General features: G+C 36.3%; 1 protein-coding gene across 4 annotated transcripts in view; it reads right to left on the reverse strand.

Annotated features, from left to right (window-relative positions):
• Positions 1–2687: 2687 nt before the first annotated feature.
• TTC37 (tetratricopeptide repeat domain 37) overlaps positions 2688–22309 on the reverse strand; it is a 66306-nt gene continuing 46684 nt past the window's right edge. For all 4 annotated transcript variants that reach the window (XM_045571759.1, XM_036410988.2, XM_045571760.1 and 1 more), the window contains 9 exons: positions 20211–20264; positions 19941–20052; positions 15873–16001; positions 15534–15655; positions 13835–13993; positions 11209–11361; positions 7893–8023; positions 5638–5761; positions 2688–3727 (listed from right to left, as the gene is read on the reverse strand). In XM_045571759.1, coding sequence (XP_045427715.1) covers positions 3656–3727; positions 5638–5761; positions 7893–8023; positions 11209–11361; positions 13835–13993; positions 15534–15655; positions 15873–16001; positions 19941–20052; positions 20211–20264 — 1056 coding nt within the window. In that variant the 3' untranslated portion in view covers positions 2688–3655. The remainder of the gene's footprint in view (positions 3728–5637; positions 5762–7892; positions 8024–11208; positions 11362–13834; positions 13994–15533; positions 15656–15872; positions 16002–19940; positions 20053–20210; positions 20265–22309) is intronic.

The following is a 22309-nucleotide window of genomic DNA, read 5'->3' on the forward strand; positions in this document are numbered from 1 at the left end:
AAGTCATGAAATTTTCTAACTCCATGGACTAAATTTCTATAACATCCTCTCCATCCTTGGCAGAATTCTGCTACTTCGTTTTCAGAAGGTATTTACACATGATAAATGGTGTGAGTAAAAATTGAGTGCACAGCCGAAACCGGTTTGGCTCAGTGGTAGAGCAGAGGTCTGCGGACTGAAAGGTCCCAGGTTCAATTCCGGTCAAGGGCATGTACGTTGGTTGCGGGCACATCCCTGGAAGGGGGTGTGCAAGAGGCAGCTGGTCAATGTTTCTCATCGACGTTTCTAGCTATCTCTCTCCCTTCCTCTCTGTATAAAATCAATAAGATATATTTTAAAAAAAAATTGAGTGCACAGCAATATGTCATAAACCAGGTTTTCTTTTACAGTCCAGTAGACAGAGAAAACAGAAAAATAAACTAAACTTCTGTGCTTGGAAGTTTTGGAAGAGACTTGAGGTATGAAAGACTTGAATTTAAAACCAGGGCCACCCAGTCACTGTCTGTGACTTTTTAATCTTCTTTAACTTCAGAGTCTTAGTATCCTCATCTTAAAATGGGGATACTGGTTGGGTGACTTAGTTGGTTAGTGGGTTTGATTCTCAGTCAGGACACATACCTAGGTTGTGGGTTTGGTCCCAGGTTGGGTTGAATGCAGGAAACAGCTGATGTTTCTCTCTCACATCAATGTTTCTCTCTCTCTCCCCTCCTCCCTTCCTCTCTTTCTAAAATCAATTAAAAAAAAAAAATCCTTGGATGAGGATTAAAAAAAATATGGGGATAAAAATACCTACCTTGTACATTATTGGAAGAATTAAGAAAATATTTATTGAGCTATTTCTAAGCACTGGATGAACTAATTTAATACTCCAGACAGATGTTAGACACACAGAGACATTAGGTAATTATACAAGGTTTCACTGCTAGTAGGAGATGGAGCCAGGATTTGAATTTAGCAATTCAGAGAAGTACTCTGACTGGTGAGCATTCTGCTATATCGTTTCTCTAAATATATGCACAGCATCTACTGCATTGTCTGATACCTAGCAGCTATTGCTCCTGATAAATTGTACTGATTAATGATCTATAATAATAAAAGCATAATATTCAAATCGACTAGACTGCTGAACAGGGAAATGGCCGTCGGACATCCCTCAGGACGAAGCCAGGGCTGCGAGGGCTGAGGCCGCCAGGTCTCTGAGGGCCTACTCACGCACAAATTCTGTGCATCGGGCCTCTCGTAATAAAGCTTTTGAGTTTTATGGGAAAGACAAGTTCCATGGTACTCTTTGTCCAACTCTGATTAAGATCAGTATCTAAAACTATTTGAGTTCAAAAGGTCTTTTTACTGTATATGAGAAGAAATACTTGGCTTGCAATAATTTTTAGGAGTGGAGCAAAGCAGAAAGTGCAAAATATGGATTTCTCCTGGAACAAAATTAAAATGAGGAATTATCCCTCTATGTTAAAAGCACTTCTTTCCATTGTCTCTGAGATGATGAAACATTATGGTCATTGACTGGAAATGGGCAAGGTAAAAACCATTAGTATCCAACTCCCAGCTGCCTCTCCAAGAGTAATGCACTCCATCCACAAGGGAAACCTTCAGAGATGGACTTCAAGTGGGAGGTGCCAACATGGAGGCATGTGAATGGTGCTGAACAACTGACCCCTGTAACCCAAAACCAATCCTACTCCCAGTGTTCTAGCTAGTCTTTATACCTAGATTCTATCACCTAGGACTTAGAGGCTTTTAAGTATTTACACCACCAACATAAAATCCTCAGAAACAAATGCACACCCATGAGCTGTTATGAGAATGATTCTGTAGGGATTAATTGGAGGGCAAGGTCTTTCAAAACCAAGAAAGATTTTTAAATTCCTAGAATCTAATAGCACTGATTCCCTGGGAATGTCCTCTGCTTTAAGCATACTGTTTAGCATTCCTCTGCTTTGCTAACTTCGTTTAAATGGCAATGTTTAAAACACTTAGCACAGGTCTGCATGAAGGTCTGTAAAAATTATAGTGATTTAAGGTTCAGAGTAACTGGACAGTAATGTGAAAAGAAGGCAATAAACAAGAAGAGGATGTGTGTACATCTATGTCAAAAAGCATCACCCAAGATAGTAGGGTAAAGTTATTTTTCCAGTCTTGCCTTTTAGAAAACCTGGATCTGAGGCCCCTGAAGGCCAAAACTAGGAAACAGAGTTACTCTTTGATTGTAGGCCGGGAGCTAAGGCTAACCACTCCACACCACAGATAAAGTTCCCTTGTGAAGTGATCCCCTGGAAGTGGATGGAGACCTAGAACTGAGTCCCAAGCATTTAAGCAGAGGAGGACAGCCTGCCCCGGAGGTAAAGGCTGAGTGCTGCTCTGAGGGAGGGAGCAGGAGGGCTCGGGCACTGGCTGCACTGGCATCTCACAGCACAACTGGGCTAAGTCTACAACTCAGACTGCTAAAAGCACAGAATCAGTTTGACATACGTGAGGAGAAGAAATAAATGGGAGAATCATCATTGGATTAATCTAGTGGTACATAAACCTGAATGGGCATACAAATCTCTCAGGCACACCCTTAAAATGCAGAGACCTAGGTCCCATCCTTAAATATTCTTATTGCACTGGTCTGAATAATGAAATATTCAGCCAAAGTTGGGAGTTCATCAAATTAAAAGTAGTTCAACAGATTAACCTCCAAAGTAAAATTTAATTATAGAATATTATCAACTTATCTCACAAATTAGCATTGTGAAGGTGCTGGCATGGAAAAACTACATACATAAAATACAACCACACATTTTTGTACAATAAATAATATATGTAAATGTCTAAAAACATTTTAAAACACTAATTCAAAGTAAGTGACACAGTTTTTTCAAAAATATATAAATGGCTTTTTGAAAAATTGAAATAAAATAAGTAAATGTGCTTTCAAAAATTTAAAATTTAAAAATTATATCTGATATTGATAGTATAAAGAAAATGAGACTATATTTTTTATTTCAGAAAATTCAAGTATTTTCATCATAATTGAAGGAATTACATGATCAATTGTCAGCATTATATTCCAAAATTTCCATTCATTTTTTTAAAAATGCAGTCATACACCTGAATGTCTTGAATTATATAAACATGTCCATTAGCAATTTAAGACTCACCAACACTTGTATCATGCTTTATCGAGGTCAACTACTAATAAAATAGATCATAAGATTATTTGGATTTTATGATGAGCTGGACTCTAAAAATCCATAAAAGAAACTAAAGTCTTCATTGTGCTAATTTGCTTTTGCATATTATTTAGAAAACGACTATTAAGGCTTTATTATAAGGGATCACACAAAAAATCCTATTGTGCACCATGCAAAATGGAAAAAATAATGCTTTACAAATAACAGTTGAATAACTAAGGGAATCATGGTTTTTCCTCTTATTATAGACTTCTCAAATCAAAGCTGTTTTTCAGTTTAAAGTTACATTACAGTTCGTGGAAAATGACAGCCTTAGTTTAAGAACTTAAACATCTTTATATTTAAAAAAAAAAAGCAATCAATAACACATAGTTTTAAAAATGTTGCTTTGGGGAAGAGTACTGATTCATTATTTCACTCTAACAGCTTTTCTTTGCTTGCTTTATATAAAAAATACATTGTCATTATGAGGACAGTTTTTGATTCAGGGCCAGTGCTCTTGCATCTCCATGAGTTTTGGCATCGTTTATCAGCACCTGTAGGAAATCACAAACAGGAACATTAGTATTTTGTTCATTAAAAGTATCTATATTTAGATTCATAGAGGCAAAATATGCCTAAGAGCAGCAGGAAATATTAAATTACACAAAAAAATGTGACTGTGTACAATCTTTCAGTCATTTTTGCTGAAACAAATTATTCAACCAGAGCAAACACCAGTGATAAGCACAATTTATTCAAATGCTTACTTCATATAAATGCCAACATTTTGATTGTTACCACTGTCAGCACTCTATAAAATTAAAGGTTATGTTTGGCAGCTTTGTTTACAATGCTGTCACCTTTAAATACTTAGCCCCCAAAGGCCATTTTATGCAAAAAAAAACAAACAAAAAAAAAACTGTACAAACGACATTGCTCTCCTTTAAAGCCACAGCTTAGGTTCTATCAAGAACCTTTCGATGATTTTCAGCAATTCCACAAAACAGAAGATTTAATTTCAGTTGATCATTCTACTATTAACAGTTTTTGTTTGTTCATTTTCAAACAAATGAGGAGACCGAGATTTTGCTCTACTCGCAAGGCTGTTAAGTTAGCTGGCCATGGCGTTACTCATGGTACAGCCAACAACATGAGCATCAACATATTTGCATCTGTTCTCCTTGCCCTCCAAGTCTCACGGGGGTGACATGAATGGACATATAACTTCCCCCTTACATTCTGTGGTGTATGACAAGAGGGGAGCCCTAAGCCCAGGAGACTTGAGTCTTTTATAACAGGCAGTAAGCAGGCTTATCCTTTGCTCTGGAGGGAGACACATCTCTGTCTCCCAAGGCTGTCACTACACATACACCCTTGAAAAGATAGTCTGGAACAAAGGGCAGTCAGACCCTCAGCTGGTAGGATGTTTAGAAATGCAACAGACGCATGCATGGTGAACTGTCTCCCAAGATTCATACAAGTTCTTCCTTTCTGGTTTGCAATATGTTTGATTATAATGCCTTCATCCTAACATTGTTTTCATTAATATTTCTTTAATATTGTATGTTTCACTAAAATGCAAACAGTATTGCCCTAACCGGTTTGGCTCAGTAGATAAAGCTTCGGCCTGCGAACTCAAGGATTCCATTTCGATTCTGGTCAAGGGCATATACCTTGGTTGTGGGCACATCCCCGGTAGGGAGTGTGCAAGAGGTAGCTGAATCAATGTTTCTCTCTCATCAATATTTCTAACTCTCTACCCCTCTCCATTCCTCTCTGTAAAAAAAAAAAATCAATAAAATATATATTTTAAATAAATAAATGGCAAATAGTATTTCAAATGCTGTAGATATTTTTATAAGCTTTTCGTTAATTTTTACTGTGTTTTAAAAATTGCTGGCTGAAGTTCTGAGAATCTGAATGCAATACATGTATGTATTATATAAACTATATTTTTAAAAAGAATTGTAGATATGTGCATATGTTTACATATTTAGAGACCAGAGTCATCCCCTAAGAAGTAGAGTAGAAATTGTTTCATGCATTTTATAGAAAAAACAAGGTGTAGTAAAATAATTTTTCTAAAGATAATATGAATATACTACTAAATTTTGCTGCTTCTGAATGTATCTTGTCTACTTATTTGCTTCCACAGCAATGATCACAAGAAACACCACAACTAGCACCGAGCACAATTGTCTATCTTCTCTTCTGCTACATATCACATGAGGAGGATATACTCCTACAGGTTAAATCAGTAGTTCTCAGACAGGGATACTTGGCCTGTCTAGAAGACAATCTTGGTTGTCACAAGTTGGAAGGAGGAAAGAGGACAGTGCTACTAGGATGCAATAGTTAGAGTGGTTAGGGATGCCATCAAAATCCTACAATGCAGAGGACAGAAACCCTTGCCCCTCTTCCAACAAAAATCCATGATATATTCTGAGTAAAATCAGTGCCTTACATCAATGAGCTCGCCATCATTTTTGGCATGTAAGTGCCTCAGTAGGTACCAACGTGCAGTTGATACAATAGATTTGGGATAGCCAGGCTGATATACCAGTCTCTCCAAAAGTCGCCGTGTCTCTCTGGGGAAAAAGATATTCACATTTAGTCCAAAGCATATACATTAATAGAAAATATTTCATATACTAGTCTTTCACACACACTATCTTTTTATTCTTTTGTAGACCAGTTGCTAATTATGAATCTCTTATACTTATAACAATAAAGTTAATAATGGTTAATATTTATACAGTGATTATTATATACTATAATATGTATGTCTAATGTTTTACATATATGGTCTCATTTAATATTCATAACCTTATAAGGCAGATTGCTGTTGTTATTCCCATTAAGGCTCATTCCAAATAGAATAAAGAAAAGATCAGTATTTTATGAGCACTTCTGAGTGTTCTACCTCTAATATATTTTTTTTAAATAGGCAAAAGATAAATAAATAAATTATACATAGTGTAAAGTGGAATAAGAAAAAATACTCAACCTCTACACTAGAGCCTAAATGTATACTATCAGGCTTTTAGTTTATGTTTTTCAGGATGTGTACAATGTGGGAACCCACATAACAATAGATTTTCAGCTGTGTTCTAATTTTTTCTTTCCTAATTTCCTATGACTCCAGAGACTTCTGTACTGGTAGAAGAAACAGTGGTAACTCAGAACTGCTGAACAGGAGGATCTTCTAAGTAGCACTGGTTTGAAGCAGGAGCTAAAGAATTTGTCTTGAGGTTGTTCTTACATAGAAACCACATAGTGAGCACACTGTTTTTGTAGACTATATGTTTATTTGGGATGATTTTAGTGGCGATAAAAGTTATGAGAGGTACTAACAGAGATTACGAGGGAAAGGGGGTTAAGGCCCTTTAAGTAACCCACACTGAGCACAATCAAATCTAGCTTAAAATATTTTTGGTAAGATCAGTTATATAAACATTGGCCATAAATAAATATTAAATGGTGATGAAATTGCCGATTAGCCTTATTTCTTAATTCTTCCTTCAGTCCTTTTCTGTGAGGTTCAATGTCTCTGCCATATATCTATATGCATTAAGCTCTATGTCTATACTTCCTATTCTGTGCCAATAACATATGCTTCTAAACCCATGGCTGCCTTGGGTTATGTGTGATATAGATTAGAGCTAGACACTATTTTTAGGACTTTGATTTTTTTACAGAGAGGAAGAGAGAGGGATGGAGAGTTAGAAACATGGATGAGAGAGAAACATTGGTCAGCTGCCTCCTGCACACCCCCCACTGGGGATGTGCCTGCAACCAAGTTACATGCCCTTGACCAGAATTGAACCTGGGACCTTTCAGTCTGCAGGCCGACGCTCTATCCACTGAGCCAAACCGGTTTCGGCATTATTCTTAGGATTTTAAAATATTCTTGCCTGATTTATCATCCATATCACTTTGAAGTTTCTTTCTTTCTTTCTTTTTTTTTTTTTTTTTTTAATATTACCGTTTCTTATTTTTAAAATATGTTTATTGATTTTTTAGAAAGAGAGGAAGGGTGAGAGATAAGAGAGATGAAAATGTTGATAAGAGGGAAACATCGATCGGCTGCCTCATACTGGAAAACTGGGCTTGTGCCTCAATAAGGAATCGATCGACCTGGGGACCTCTTGGTTCATGGGTTGACACTCAACCACTGAGCAACACTGGCTGAGCTAAGTAACTTTTTAAAAATTTATTTTGGACCCCATCCCACCCTCCAATAAAAAGATTGCTAAATTTTTTTTAATCTGAGAAACTTTTTTATTTTCTAGATATAAAATTCACATTATTTATGTCTTTGCGCCTTTTCAATGTGTATTACCTTTTTCATGGTGTACTGCCTTACAAAACTTATCTCAATCAGCCTTGAACTTGGGTCTTTTCAGTTTTGTTTCTAGCATCCACATTACACAAGTGGCTCAACCTAAGACAGTAAAGAACAAATTCCCAGGCCTTCTTCACTTGAAATACTGTCATGCCAAATCTCATATTCTATATGTGTGTACCAAACTATGTTTAAAAAACAAATGTAAAGCTTATTTTCTCCCTTACTGGGTTACTAGAAACAGCCTTTCTAAAGTAGATGCAAATATATGAATAATGACAAAGTTGTTAAACTCATTCTAAATCTTTCTTTGCTTCCAGAAGGATTAAAAGAAATATTTCCAAGGGAAAAAAGTTAACAAAGATTCTTCACACCTTGCCCCCATTTTGCGGTTGAACTGTAGCAAAGCTTGTAAAAGGATAGCCAGCGGACAAAAGCAAAGCTTCAAGGCCTCAGTTGTAGCTTCCTGAACCAAGGATGGCCAGTGATCATTTGAAATGTTGGCCTGTAAAAATATAAGACAAATATCAAATCAAAGCTTTTGACATGTTTATCTTAAAAGAATGCAATTCATCTCTCACTTATTGAATGCCTACTTGTCCAAGTTGCTGTGTAAATGCTATAGGGAGCATAATTCTACAAAACAATTGAGATCTGATCCCTGCCCTTAAGGAGCCACATAACGGAGTAGAATGGAATAAAGGAAAGTTTCAACCAGGAGATATCACTTAAAAATGATTAAAATATTTGTTAAGAGAAAATGCACTATTCTATTACATAGGTGAATAAAATCTATCACTTACTAAGCCTACGGTCAACAAATGCACGAAACTAAATTTAACAAGTGATAAAGATAAAGTTCCACATTTCAAAAATTATCAAAGGTGAGAGGAAAGGCTGAAATGATATACTTGAACACACCACTGAATTATGCAGGAAGAAAAATGCGTTTAAAAACTTTTATTAAAAACTCAAATTGTAATCAAGATTTCATAATTATAGGTAGCTAGAATACAGATTTTAATAAAGTTAAAATGAGTCAATGCATAATCCATTTAAAAAACTAAATAATAAAAGAAGAAGAGCAATAAACTTTGAGGGTAGTGCAGGCAATAGTAATTTGTGTAATTAAGGAAGAGGAAGCTATAAAGATAATGAATTTGAAAATAAAGAACACAAGTTGTGAGGCATCATCTATAAAGACAGAAGCAATGAGACTTTGGGTACACCTGACACACAAAAAAAATAAATAAATAAGTCAAAACCCACACTAATATAATTATTCTGAATAGATTTTTTTTTTCCAAACAAAAACCACAAATTCACTGGCTGTTTTTATAATATACCCTATACATTCCAAGACTGTATATAAAGTATTCTGTAAAGTTAGCCCAAAGATTATTACATAAGGTATGCTAAGCAATATAATTAGAATGTGCTTATTCTTTTTTTTTTTCTTTTTTAAATATATTTTATTGATTTTGTACAGAGAGAAAGGGAGAGAGATAGAGAGTCAGAAACATCGATGAGAGAGTCATCGATCAGCTGCCTCTTGCACACCCCCTACCACGGATATGCCCGCAACCAAGGTACATGCCCTTGACCGGAATCAAACCCGGGACCCTTCAGTCCCCAAGCCGACGCTCTATCCATTGAGCCAAACCGGTCTCGGCAGAATGTACTTATTCTTGTCTCCCATTATGTCTTTAGAATTTATTATATAAGAAAGATTTTTCCTCTGTTCCTAGATATGAATTTCAGTAGGTCCCATAACTCCTACAGTCATTTTTCTTACACTGATTTATAAACACGGTCTTAATTAGAATGTCCTCTTCCCCTCAATACTTCAATCTTCATTTATTAGTAAATATAATATTTGCATCTCACTCAGCTATCCTCAGCACCCAGCTAGGATATGGTTACAGGCAGCAGTAGATTGCTTGTTCATCTTCCCAAAGCTCCCACCTTTTCTTGCTAATTGTGGTTTCAAGCCCACATACTAAAATACCAGAAGTCTGCATTTGACTGGTGTTACTGTAAGATGGTTAGCTCTCTAGGCCTAACAAATAATTAAAGCCTTGTCTCATCCAGACTTTCTTGGCTTCATCAGAGATTCCCAACTTCATGAGCAGTTTCTTACCTGCAGGACAGTTATGTATCCTCTTGGGCCCAGTGCAAAATAAAAAAACAGGGCCTTTTGTTAAAAAATGATTAAGAATTTCAAGAAGGCAACAGTAGAACATAAAAATTAAACCAAGTATGGAGCCCTGTGCAACCCCATGAAACAGTCCTGCTAATCTGAAGTTCCACTGACGGGTAAATGTATGTTATTCCACTTAATCTTTTCACATCTTTGCAATCTGGAAACTTCTAGCTTTCTTTCTCCTGAGATATTATCCCTCCTCTAGGTGGCCCTACTAGACAGGACCGAAGAGAACTCCACTCTACTCTCATACTTGGCATCACTCATTCCTGGCTCTGAGAAACTCCAGGCGTACAGCTGGTCCCATGCTGCTCCTTCATGGCCTCCTGTACCTGGACATATAATCCTACCCACCTCTGAGATTCACTCACTGCCATTTCCTCTCTACCAGAGCATGCTGTCACTTCCCAAAACCCTAGCAACTCTTTCTCTGCGCTCCCACAGCGGATGGAGGGCTATGGCTTCTGAGGAAGGTGTCAGATACCTGTCTGTGTGCTCTTAGACATGTGCCTCCAGGACTTCAAAGGCCAGACTTCAAAGCCTCCCTTTCTCCGACAACCCTTCCTTCCTCGTCTCAGTGGGCGTTTTTATCCTTGAAGCTGAAAAAGCCTGGGCCACACAAGCAGTTATAAGGAAGTGGGTCGATTTAATGCTGCCTCTTGTTATGCGAGGGAGCCAAAGAGGTCTGCTAGTCTGGGATGCAGCCAGCACTCACCGTGCTAAAGACATGAAGATACTTCTTCATGAAATAAAAATAGATCAGATAATGATTCCCGTAGGAATGACGGCCTATCTCCAGACTCTTGATATTGCAATAAACAAGCCATTCAAAGACAATTTGCGCATAGAAATTAATGACTACATTGAAAATAGATGGAGAGAAATCAGCGTGGAAACTTTGTGAAACCTAAACTGCAAGAAGTTGTGACTTGAGTGAAGAATTCATGGGAGAAAATCACTGACAGTTGCATTGCAAATGCACTGCGAGCAGGCTACCTTGACAAGAAGTACTCATTTAAAGACAGTGCTATTGCTAAACATGAGAGATTTGGTCTACTGATTCTAAAAGAAATGGAGTCACAAGAAATTCACCAGGAAATTCAGGAATTGGATTGTTATGATGATGTTCCAGAAGATGATGACATGATTGTCACTGAATAAATGAGTAAATTCTTGATATTGTAGGATTCACAGTTTGTCTGGTTTGTATTGACAACTACCGTACTACCATACCGTATACAGGTAATAAATTTCCTTTATTTTCATTTAACAATAAATGTGTACCATATTCTTCTTCATGGAAAAATAAGACATCCCCTGAAAATAGACCTAGCGCATCTTTGTGAGCAAAAATATGTCTAAGACACTGTCTTATTTTGGGGAAAACAGGGTAGGAACACACTAGGATATCATAATAGAAAAAGCTTTCACCTGAAAGAAAAATAAAAGAATCAATTTTCATGATCACAATTACAACATGGCCTTACCATGCAGACTTCTAATGCGAGCAGTGCTAGCCTCAACAGACTCGACAGCTTCCCACTCCAACTGCCCTGCTGGGATGCAACTTGCAGACTCTTCCTATAACACATCTCTGCGGCACCCATCATTCCTTGAGACTGATAGATGTGCGCCAACCACTGGAAAACAGAAAAAAGAAGCACCCAAAGGTTGTGATATTCTACTTACAAGAAATTCAATAAAATTTGATGAAGTTGCGTTTTTAAAATTATTGCTAAGTTTTGTGTCCCAAAACCAAAAATCCCAGGTTAAGAGAAGAAATAACACTCCTACATTTGTATACACCTAATAATATAGAATTTATGAAACAAAAATTGACAGAAATAAAAGGAAAAATATACAAATTCTTAATCATAGTTGGAGAATTGAACACACCTATCTCAACAATAATTTTTTTAAAAAGACAAAAATTAGTAAAGGTACAGAATATCCTATATAATAAAAGCCCAATATGCTAAATGTCCAACCGTTTGTTCGACTGGTCACTATGGCGCACACTGACCTCCAGGGGTCAGACGCTCTGACCAGTAGATTAGGTTGCTGCAGGGGTCCAGCCAATCGGGACTGGGTGAGATGGGCTGGACATGCTCTGGAGCCCTCCCACAGTCCCTCCCCAGCTGGCCAACCTCCTGTGGTCCTTACTTGGCCAGCAGGCCCCATTAGGCCCAAATCAGGACTGGGCGAGATGGGTCCCTCCCTGACCCCAATCGTGCACTGGTGGGGTCCCTCGACCTGGCCTGCACCCTCTTGCAATCCAGGACCACTTGGGGGATTGTGGGAGAGCCAGTTTTGGCCTGATCACCACAGGGCAGGCTGAGGGACCCCACTGGTACATGAATCCATGCACCAGGCCTCTAGTTTAAATATAATGAACCAGCTTGATTAAATGCAATGCTTAGAAGACTATACTCAGTAACTGCAGAATACATATTCTTTGCAAGAACCTTAAGAGAATGAAAAATTAAAAGGCAAACACTCTTATGAATAGAAGGACAAAAATTCTAAACAAACGTATTGACAAATGGACCCCAGCAATATGTAAAAGGAACATACCTATACTTTATGATCCAAAAAGATGCATCCAAGAATGGACACAGCCAGTATTAATCAGAATAGCCAAAAGTTGGAAATAATCCAAATGTCAACAGTAAAAGGAATATATATTATAGTATATTCATAAAATGAAATAAAAAAAAACCTATAGCCACATGAAACAACTAAATTAATTTCCTAAATATGATGTTGAATGAAAGTAACCATATACAAAAGAATGCTCCAATTATATGAAATTAAAAAACAGACAAAACTAGATAAAAGTGTTAGAATAGTAGGCCCTTTTCTTGCTTTGAAATGGGGGAGACCAAAAGTGAGGCATGGGAAAGGCGGGGAGGTTGACGGAAATGCTCTGTATCTTGATATAGGTAGAATAGCCCTAGCCAGTTTGCTCAGTGAAGAGTGTCAGCCCATCGACTGAAGGACCTTGGGTTTGATTCCAATCAAGGGCATGAACCTTGGTTTTAGGCTCAATCCCCTAGGGCCATGCTGGAGGCAACCAATCAATGTTTCTCTCTCACATAGAAGTTTCTCTCTCTTTTTCCCTCTCTTCCACTTGAAGTATTTTAAATATTGTTTACACTTCATTCTTTGTGAATTATATGATAATACACACACTATCTCTTTATTTGACAAGGTATTTTTACCTTTGAGAAAGAATATGAGTGAGATCATCAATATCCAGTTGACCTTAATTAAGGTATCTTAACTCTCATATGGCAAACTTACTCTAAGAGAAGAAAAGAAGCACCATTTTTCAAGGATTAAAGAGGAGACTTAGGTAGCATAAAAAAATGCCATCTAATAAGGCACAAAATGCCATAAAATAAGCAGGGACATGAAAAAGTTCATATAACAAAAGATCAGAATACAAAACTATTGTAGTAAAATAAACTTCTATAAAATCTACATTTAAAAAGTCCTTTTGAAACTTCCTCTCAGAGGGAAATGGAATCAATTGAATAAAGTAATTGTTGTGCTTTTTGTATTTTAAAATCAGTAAGAATAAAGCATATACTCATCACTGTGTATTTGTCATTGTGAATAATAACCAGAGCCAGCTAAAAGGGCAGTCAATCTGTGGATCCAAACATCATTCCTGAAAATATTTCTAAAAGCACTAAATTAGCACTGAAATCTTGGACATGAATGAATTGTAAAGTAGCTAAGGAAAAAGTACATACGCCCTCTAGAGGCAGAATTAAACATCATTATAGTAACCTTATTACAAAAATGTTTGAAATACTTCTTTAATTCTCTTACATCAACCCCAAGGCAAAGATAGTATTTTCAGCATTATTTTAAATTAATAAAACTTATAATCAACAACTAAGAAAGCTTTAAAGTATTATAGCAATAGATCCAAAATTAGTATTCAACTTCTTTAGTTCCTTTAATCACAGCACCCTTTAAATCTTGAAAATGAGAGACTTATGGTGAGTTCAAAGGCAAGACAAGTAAAAATGGAGCATATCCCTGACCTCAGCTAATTCAGAGTATTTTAATTCAGCGCTCATTGTAAGAAAGGAGAGGATGTACCTGCCACGCAGGAACGGAGGTTGAGTTGGACATAACAGCTTTTTGCAGCTCTTCAAGGACAGCATCCGGGAGAGGCTTCTGTGATTCCAGGAGTGGTTTACACTGCACTTGTCTCAAAAGTAAGATAACAGCTGGCTGGTCAGGGTTACTCTTTAAATTCTAAATGTAAACCCCAGACAAAAATACATAAAATAGGTTAAGATGTTAAATGTAATAGGCAATTAGGCTATTCCCCATGTTGGGGGGTGGGAGGAGAATCTAAATTTGACCTTTTCTTGTTAAAATTATAAACAACTGAAAAAGCAAAATAAACACTGAACATCTTGGGAATATCAAACTCTACATATAAATAATTTTTAAAATCGATAATGCTATTATTATAATATATAAGTAATGTATTATATATTTATGTTACCTTCACTTGGTTTATTTTCAGGTGATATTTTAAGAACTTTAAGTTCTGAATGTAAATGGCAGAATTAAGAATATATAAAATAAACAGTGAAGGCTAACACTATGCCTTATTGGAAGAAACAATCCTATGTAAAATAAGAGGTGTAATTTTTGTCCTTCTTGAACTTCTAGGTATTGCATGTCCTTCCTTCAGGCACAGACTTCATAACATTGGGAGTAAGAGAAATGACCCATTTACCAAGCATGTACATACATACATAAGTATATTGTACACATATGTATGTGTCTCCTTCCATATAGACATATGGAAGAAGTTAAAGTTCTCTACCCAAATCCTTCCACTGTTGCTTTAAATATTTCTTCTTTTATAGCTTGTATCTCAATAACATGTTTCTGTTTTTGTTTTTGTTTTGTTTTTTTACTAATGAGGTCAGTCTTAAATATATTTATTTCTAAAATGTACTTTATTGCTTCTGTTTTTTTTTAAGTAAGGTACTGAAACAACAAAATGACAGGAAAGGTTCATAAAAGTATCTCTTATTCTGTCAGATAGAGCATAGCCAACTGTCAATTTATGATTACTAAACTCTCACTCTAAAATACTAACCTGTACTGAACAGAGATGGAATTTAAGTAAAAGAGAAAGTTTATTACTCTGCTTTTCTAAGAATTCAAGGGCCAAAGAGATCTTCAAAGATCCATTCTTCTTTCTTTGAAAAATTTGTATTGCTCTTGTAAAAAAATTCTAGTAAGACAACACAATCTCTCTGGTAAACATTTATGAAACATAATATTTTCAGGAAAAGTGATGCTTAAACTCTCCTAACCCATTAAATTATTTCTGAGTAGATTTATAAAACTGATCTATTAATTCAGTAATTATTTATTGAGCCCTTACAATGTGCTAAGTAAGGTGCTAAGAATTTACTCACAGAGCCTATTATTCAGAAATGTAAAAACTATACTCTAAGCCCTAGTTTTTCCATTTGTAAAAATGGGGATAATTAGAAATACCTTTGCCATAGGATTATTGTGAAATTCAAATACCAACTACTAAATGTAGTGACTGGCTTGTGGTAAATACTCAATAAATGTTGGGAGCTATCAATAATAAATGTTAGGGGCTATTATCATCATTATCATTATCACCACCTCCACCACCACCACCACCACCACCATCACCACCACTACTGTGTGCTCTTTACATGACAGGCACTCTATCTAAAGTTATTTTCTAAATAGGATAAGAATCTATAAAACTCAATGCTCAATTTCATAACAATACCTTTGTGCAAAGGGCTTCAGCTTCTGATATTCTTCCTGTATCTACTAGACCAGTGACAGCTTGGGAGAGAGACCACTTTTCCAGAGATTCGTTGTAACTTTTGAAGAATTCTTTGTCTTTAACTATAAATAAAAAACGTCAGTGTTACGTTTTTTGCAATTTATATATGTTCACAGAGAAGGAAATAGTTGCTAATAAGGATCACAATAAGACTTTGTTAGATAAGACCATAACAGCCTTTAGTGTAGAACTAATTGTTCCACTACCTCTTGGTGACATTCTTTTGAGTACTGTACTTTATCTTGAATTTATCATTATAAAATGCTGTTTTAAACTTACTTGAAGCAGAAACAGCAGATAACAGTGCCAAATACAAATCCATCTTTTTTGGCTGACTGTTGTTCACTAGAGCCAGCTTATCATCAGCATAACAAGCTGCCATTAGCCCAGCCCAGATAGCAGGATCACCTAAACATAGAAAATAGTTAGAGGCCTTTTTAATATTAACATATTTCTAAAAACCTACCAAAAATGATAGTTTACAAGCACACACAAAAATTATTTTTATCTAGAAAAATTCAATTTTCTTAAAAAAAAATTAAATTATACTTATTTTCAGAAGATGCATTACTATCTTCATCCTTCAACATTTGCCATTGTTATCAAACATGTCAGAAAATGAGAAATATCTTATTAAGCTTTTTTTCCAAGGCTAGTTCAGTTGCCTAGACTGCTATGCTACTGTGGAAAAGTCATTTATATTCACTTCAATTGAACAAGTCTCATACAAGCATGCAATTTCATCAATCAGTCCGTTCTAAAGGCTCAGTCATAAATAAAGCAATGTAACAATTTTTCAGTTTCTAAGAAAAGTTTGAGCCAAAAGAAAAGCTCAAGGCAATTACATTTTACCTATGTTCTAACAACCAAGCATGAAAGACACTTTATCATTCCAAGGGAAGCAATTTAGTATTATATATCTTTTCATTCATTTGATCTTTCTTCCTTCCTTCACATCTTGATAGAATCTTCGTGGCATTAGGGGAAAGACTGACAGAAGCAGACTGTGAGTATGACCTCCTCTTTGTAACAAAAGTAGTTGTGAAAAAAGAAGCTAGGAGAGGACTTGGAACTTAGGTTTTTAAAATTTGTTTGATTTTTTAAAAAATTTTATAAAGAACATTTTGCAGTTCAATTCACTGGTTAATATTTTCGTCTTGAGACTCTTGAAAAGCAAATAAATAATTTAAAATTTCCACAAGGAAATACTAGTTAACAATATAGGAATTTAAGCATATCTTTTAGCTTTAGTTTTGTATTTTTTCATATCTAACTGCCCCATTTAGCATGTTTCCTATCAAATGTCTGAAATCTATATCTATTTCATTTATAGATTATTAGTATTACTGCTAATAGTACAAGAAACATTAGAAATCTTATACAGATCAAAAACTGTTGCAAAAGTTACTTATCTCCATATTACAAAATAATTTCTGTCCCAGATAACAACTACCTTCTTTTAAAAAATATATATATATATTATTTAAGGTATTACAAATAGTAGTACCCATGTCTCTCCCTCTCCTCCACCTCCCCCCCCCCGCCTCCACCAATGACCTCCCCCCTGGTAAGAAATCAAAGGAAGGACTTGTATGCATGCATACAAGCACAACCAACAGACTCAAGACACTGGGGGCGGGGGGACGAGGGCAAGTAACTACCTTATTTTGAATAAGGTAAGACATATTCAAATTCCAGAATATTGAAATGGGGACCATTCCTTAGGATTTATAATGTGGCTGAGTATTAGCTTTGAGTTTAGGTCTAACATTGAGTTTAGGTCTAACATTTGAGTTTAGGTCTAACATATAATTATGTGGCAGTTTTTCCTTTGGGACTCATTTTTCTATAAAAAAGGCAACTGAACGTACTATCAGGTTTACAGTACTACCAGCTGAAGTGGACTCAATTTCTGAATATTGATTTACTAAGATACTGAAAAACAGATTCCTTTAGGGCTTTCTAGTATTTAGATTTTGGTAGAGCAAATAGATATTAGTTGCTAGATATTTCTTCTATCATAATTCAAAAGAACTGCTGTTTTCATTAACTCTTTCATAGATAATCAGCAACTCAAATTCCCAAGGAAACAAATAATATAAATATTATATATTCTTAATATATAATTTGCTAAAAAATATCTCTTAATATCACAAAAGCAGTAATCTAGCAAAAAATCTGGATTTCCTTCCATTTAATTATAAATTCTTGGGATTATATTTAAAAGATCCCTTGTATTTTTTTCACCACAAGAAGGTGGAGAGTTACTATATATAACTACAATTATATTCACTTTCATTGGACTCCAAGGATATATCTCAAACAGTACTCATCTTTATTACTCAGTCCCTATTTTAAGCACCTTACATGATGACTCTCCTTCCTTGGGTACATATTTCTCTCGGTAATATAGGAAAATCAGAAAACATCATTAGGGAGGACCTTATTTAGGCAATCTTACCTTTCTAAAGTTTATGCCACTTAATACAATCAAAGGCTAAAAGATCTTCTATAACTGTGATCCACAGTAAAAATTACTGTGAGTAATTCTATCTAACACTTGCTTGGTAACACCTCCAAAAATCAGAAATATACCCAATGTGTAATATAAATACACTCAAATGTTTAGGATCTCCTTTCGTTCTGATTATTTCAAAAACAAACGACATAATAAACAATAAGATACTGGTCTGTTTATTTTATAAAAATCTCTGAAATATTAAATATTTGGAGTTTAGTTAGAATTTTTACAATGTATTATGAAGATAACATTGAACCTATTCTTTGTATAATTGCTTCCCATCAGTCCCTACCCAAAAGCAATAGCATTCTGATCTAATGACTGTTTGAAGTGCTCTAAGGCAATAAATTGTTTAATGCTACATTTCATATTAAAAATAACATATAAAAATATATCTCATAACCCTACACTGCTACACATTCTAGTCTTCTAGCGGTAGTGGAAGAATGCTGATGCAGTCCAATGCAGTTCCTTATATCTTTTGAGATAGATGGGGTGTACATGACACCGCTGGTTAGAACTGAGAGCTAGCTTGGGTAAGGCTAGCTAGCATTTTGGCATTTCAAACCACAGAAGATATACTTCCAATCTTCAAGGAGGTAACTACATATAAAATAACTAAATATATCAATTAAATAATTTATTAGCTATAGGTAAACCTTATTAAAGCCTGATAGAAAATGAAAAGAATATTACCTCTTGAATATATATATAAAGCCCTAATATGCAAATAGACTGAACAGTGGAACAACCAAACAAGTGAACAACTGGTCGCTATGATGTGAGCTGACCACCGGGGGTGCACATGGAACATGGCAGGCATCAGCAGCAAGTGGCAGAGAACGGATCACGGCAGCTGTCAGCCATGGCAGGATGGTGGAGCAGGTGAGTGGTGGTGTCAGACCAAGGCGGGGCGCTGGTCGCTGTCATTGGGGTGAGCCTCTGGTGGTTACTGAAAATTCTTTGCTCCTGCTGCCACGGTCCGCCCTGCACTTGCACCTGCTGCTGGCACCAGCCCTGTTGCACTCACTGCTCATACTAGCCCCAATCGCTTGGTGCTGTCAGCAGGTATGAGCAGTGGCTGCTGACCCCAATCTCCCCTCAGGGCTTCTCCACCTCCCCTGCTCCTGAGAGATGATCAAGGCCGGCAGCTGCCTCTCGCTCCTGCTGCAGGCGCTGCAGCCAGCAATCACACCTGCTGCCAATGCCCGGCATCAGTCCCGATCACTCAACACCATCAGTGGGTGTGAGTGGCAACTGCTGGCCCCAATCACCCCTGAGGGTTCTCCACCTCCCCCTGTTCCTGAGGGGTGATTGGGGCAGCGGCTGCTGCTTGTACCCACTGCTGGCACCAGCCCTAATTTCTCCATGCTGTCAGCAGGTGCCAGTGCAGGGCAGACCGTGGGAGAGGTGGTGGCAGGTGCGGGGCTGCCAGCCAACAAGGGACCAGGGGCCATGGCAAGAGGGGCAGGGTGGGGGCACAGAAGATGAGCTGAAACCCATCCCTGTGCCCACTGCCACACAGCACAAAGTTCCTTTCAGGGTGTACAAATTCGTGCACTGGGCCCCTAGTATAATTCATATTTTTAAGAACAGATAATAAACTAACTTCAAGCAAACATTCTCTTGAGCCTGCTTCAATAATTGATTATCTCTTAGTTACCACTAGCCAAATGTAGATAGTTAAATATTTATATGCAAAATCTTCAAATATTTTCTTAAAATTTCCTTGTCTTATTTCATAAAAATGAAAACTTTGATCCTATAAATCACCAAAAAAAGATGAACAGAATTCTAATTAATGAAGTGGGTTGTATTATATTCACCTGGAGAAAGGAGAGCTGCCTTCTGAATGGTCTTTAGTGCAATATTTTTTTCATCTTCTGCTGAACTGCTTCCCATAGCCAACTGATTTACTGCAGTGTACAGTAATGCCTTCTAACAAGAGAAAAGAAAGGTATAAACCAATTCTCTTCAAAGCTACCTGCGTTCAATGTGACTAAAAGTATGATTTTATTAAATATAATGAAGAATTATTCTTTCAACAAATATATTATTTAACAAGTACAACATTTCCTTTACTAGGACAAACTAACCTTCCCATGATTTGAGTCCAGAATATGAGCCACATTTCCTGCTACAGCACCTCCCTATAATAAAAAAGAATTAATTTTTTTTTAAATAAAACTGATAAAAATCTCTATTAAAGCATGTGAAAGGTTCGGTTTTATCGCATTCACAACTTCTAAACTCCTTAAGTATCAACTTATTATTACTGTTTTAAAAAACCAGTTTAATATTTTTATTTTAAAATTCATTTTTTTAAATATAATTATTTCAACTCTGCTCATTAAAGATCTAAAACTTATATGATTTTACATAGTACCAAATAAACATGCACATTTTCTAACAATATAAAAGACTGTAAAAGAAAGACTGAAAGAGAAAAAAGAGAATGGGGGTGAGAGACCACAAAACCTATTATAAGATTAACTAACATGGTTTCTCCACAAAAATATAGTATTTTAAAAACGTCTATATTCCCTAGTAAAATGAATAAAGTTCAGAGAAATAAAGTTAATGAAGCTCATCACTGCTTCAATAATCAACTCAATACTAAAATGAGAAAAACATATGCAGCCAGGTCAGCATGGCTCAGTGGTTGAGAGTCCACCTATGAACCAGGAGGTTTCGGTTCAACTCCGGGTCAGGGCACACGCCCAGGTTGTGGGCTCTATCCCCAGTGCAAGGCATGCAAGAGGCAGCCAATCAATGATTCTCTCTCATCATTAATGTTTTTCTCTCTCTCTGTCCCTCACCTTTCCTCTCTGAAATCAATAAAAATACATTAAACAAACAAACATATGCATAATAGTTTTCATAAAGTTGATATGAAATCCTTCATTTTTAAAAATTCAGTTACATATTTTTCCTGGAAAAAAATAAGGATGTTTCTTTTTAAGTCAGAAGTATACTATAATCTTCACTTAATATCAAAAGTGTGTAAGTGTATCAGAAATGTTTTTTTAAAATATATTTATTAATTTTTTACAGAGAGGAAGGGAGAGGGATAGAGAGTTAGAAACATCGATGAGAGAGAAACATCAATCAGCTGCCTACTACACACCCCCAACTGGGGATGTGCCTGCAACCAGGGTACATGCCCTTGACCGAAATGAAACCTGGGTCCCTTCAGTCCACAGGCAGACACTCTATCCACTGAGCTAAACCAGTAAAGAACAGAAATGTTTTTAAAACAGTATTTTAACACATAAAGAATGCTAAAACTAGCTGAAACTGGTTTGGCTCAGTGGATAGAGTGTCGACTTGTGGACTGAAAGGTCCCAGGTTCAATTCTGGTCAAGGGCATGCACATTGGTTATGGGCACATCCCCGATGTGGGGTGTGCAGGAGGCAGCTGGTCGATGTATCTATCTCATTGATGTTTCTAGCTTTCTATCCCTCTCCCTTCCTCTCTGTGAAAAATCAATAAAATATATTTTTTATAAATGCTAAAACTAAACTTTTTAAAATGTCAATATAAAACAAATACAAGATGGATTAAAAACAAGAATGACAACACAGCAGAGGAGGAGGATTCAGAAGTTATATTTGGGATTACACATTACCATAGCCACTAAATGTGATTTTGCACAAATTATTTAATTTCTATGTTTCAAGTGTCCTCCTTTATACAATGGACATTCATTGGACCTACTTCATATGGTTGTTGGGATTCAATGACAAACTACATAAAAATGACTAGCACAGTAGCTGGAACATAATAACTAATTCCTTTTAGTGTCTAATAATGATGGTCTTCTGCCATTTGCAGATCTTAATAAATATGAATTTTCATTTTGAAGGACTCGTGGGACAAAAATTAAAGCCCAGTACTCACATAAAAAGGGGGAGTATTAGGAAACCTATATAAAACATAAGCTGAGATCCCTCAGGTGAAGCTGGATCAGAAGGAAACCAGGTTTCAAATGACACTGAAATCCAGGCAGAGTAGCCGAGTTGGTCCCAAAACCTCAAGTTCTCAACTTTGTGTAAGGTGGTTCCAGATGGGTGGTGCTCTCAAGCACCTGGCAGAAAATAAGTGCAATTTCTATCTATAGAAAGGTACCTTAATCCTAGGCTGCAAATTATTTTCAAGTATACACAATCAAGTAAACAAAGCCACTGTGTGCAA

The sequence above is a fragment of the Pipistrellus kuhlii genome, unplaced genomic scaffold (genome assembly GCF_014108245.1).
Source record: "Pipistrellus kuhlii isolate mPipKuh1 unplaced genomic scaffold, mPipKuh1.p scaffold_m20_p_4, whole genome shotgun sequence".
NCBI classification, from domain to species: Eukaryota; Metazoa; Chordata; class Mammalia; order Chiroptera; family Vespertilionidae; genus Pipistrellus; species Pipistrellus kuhlii.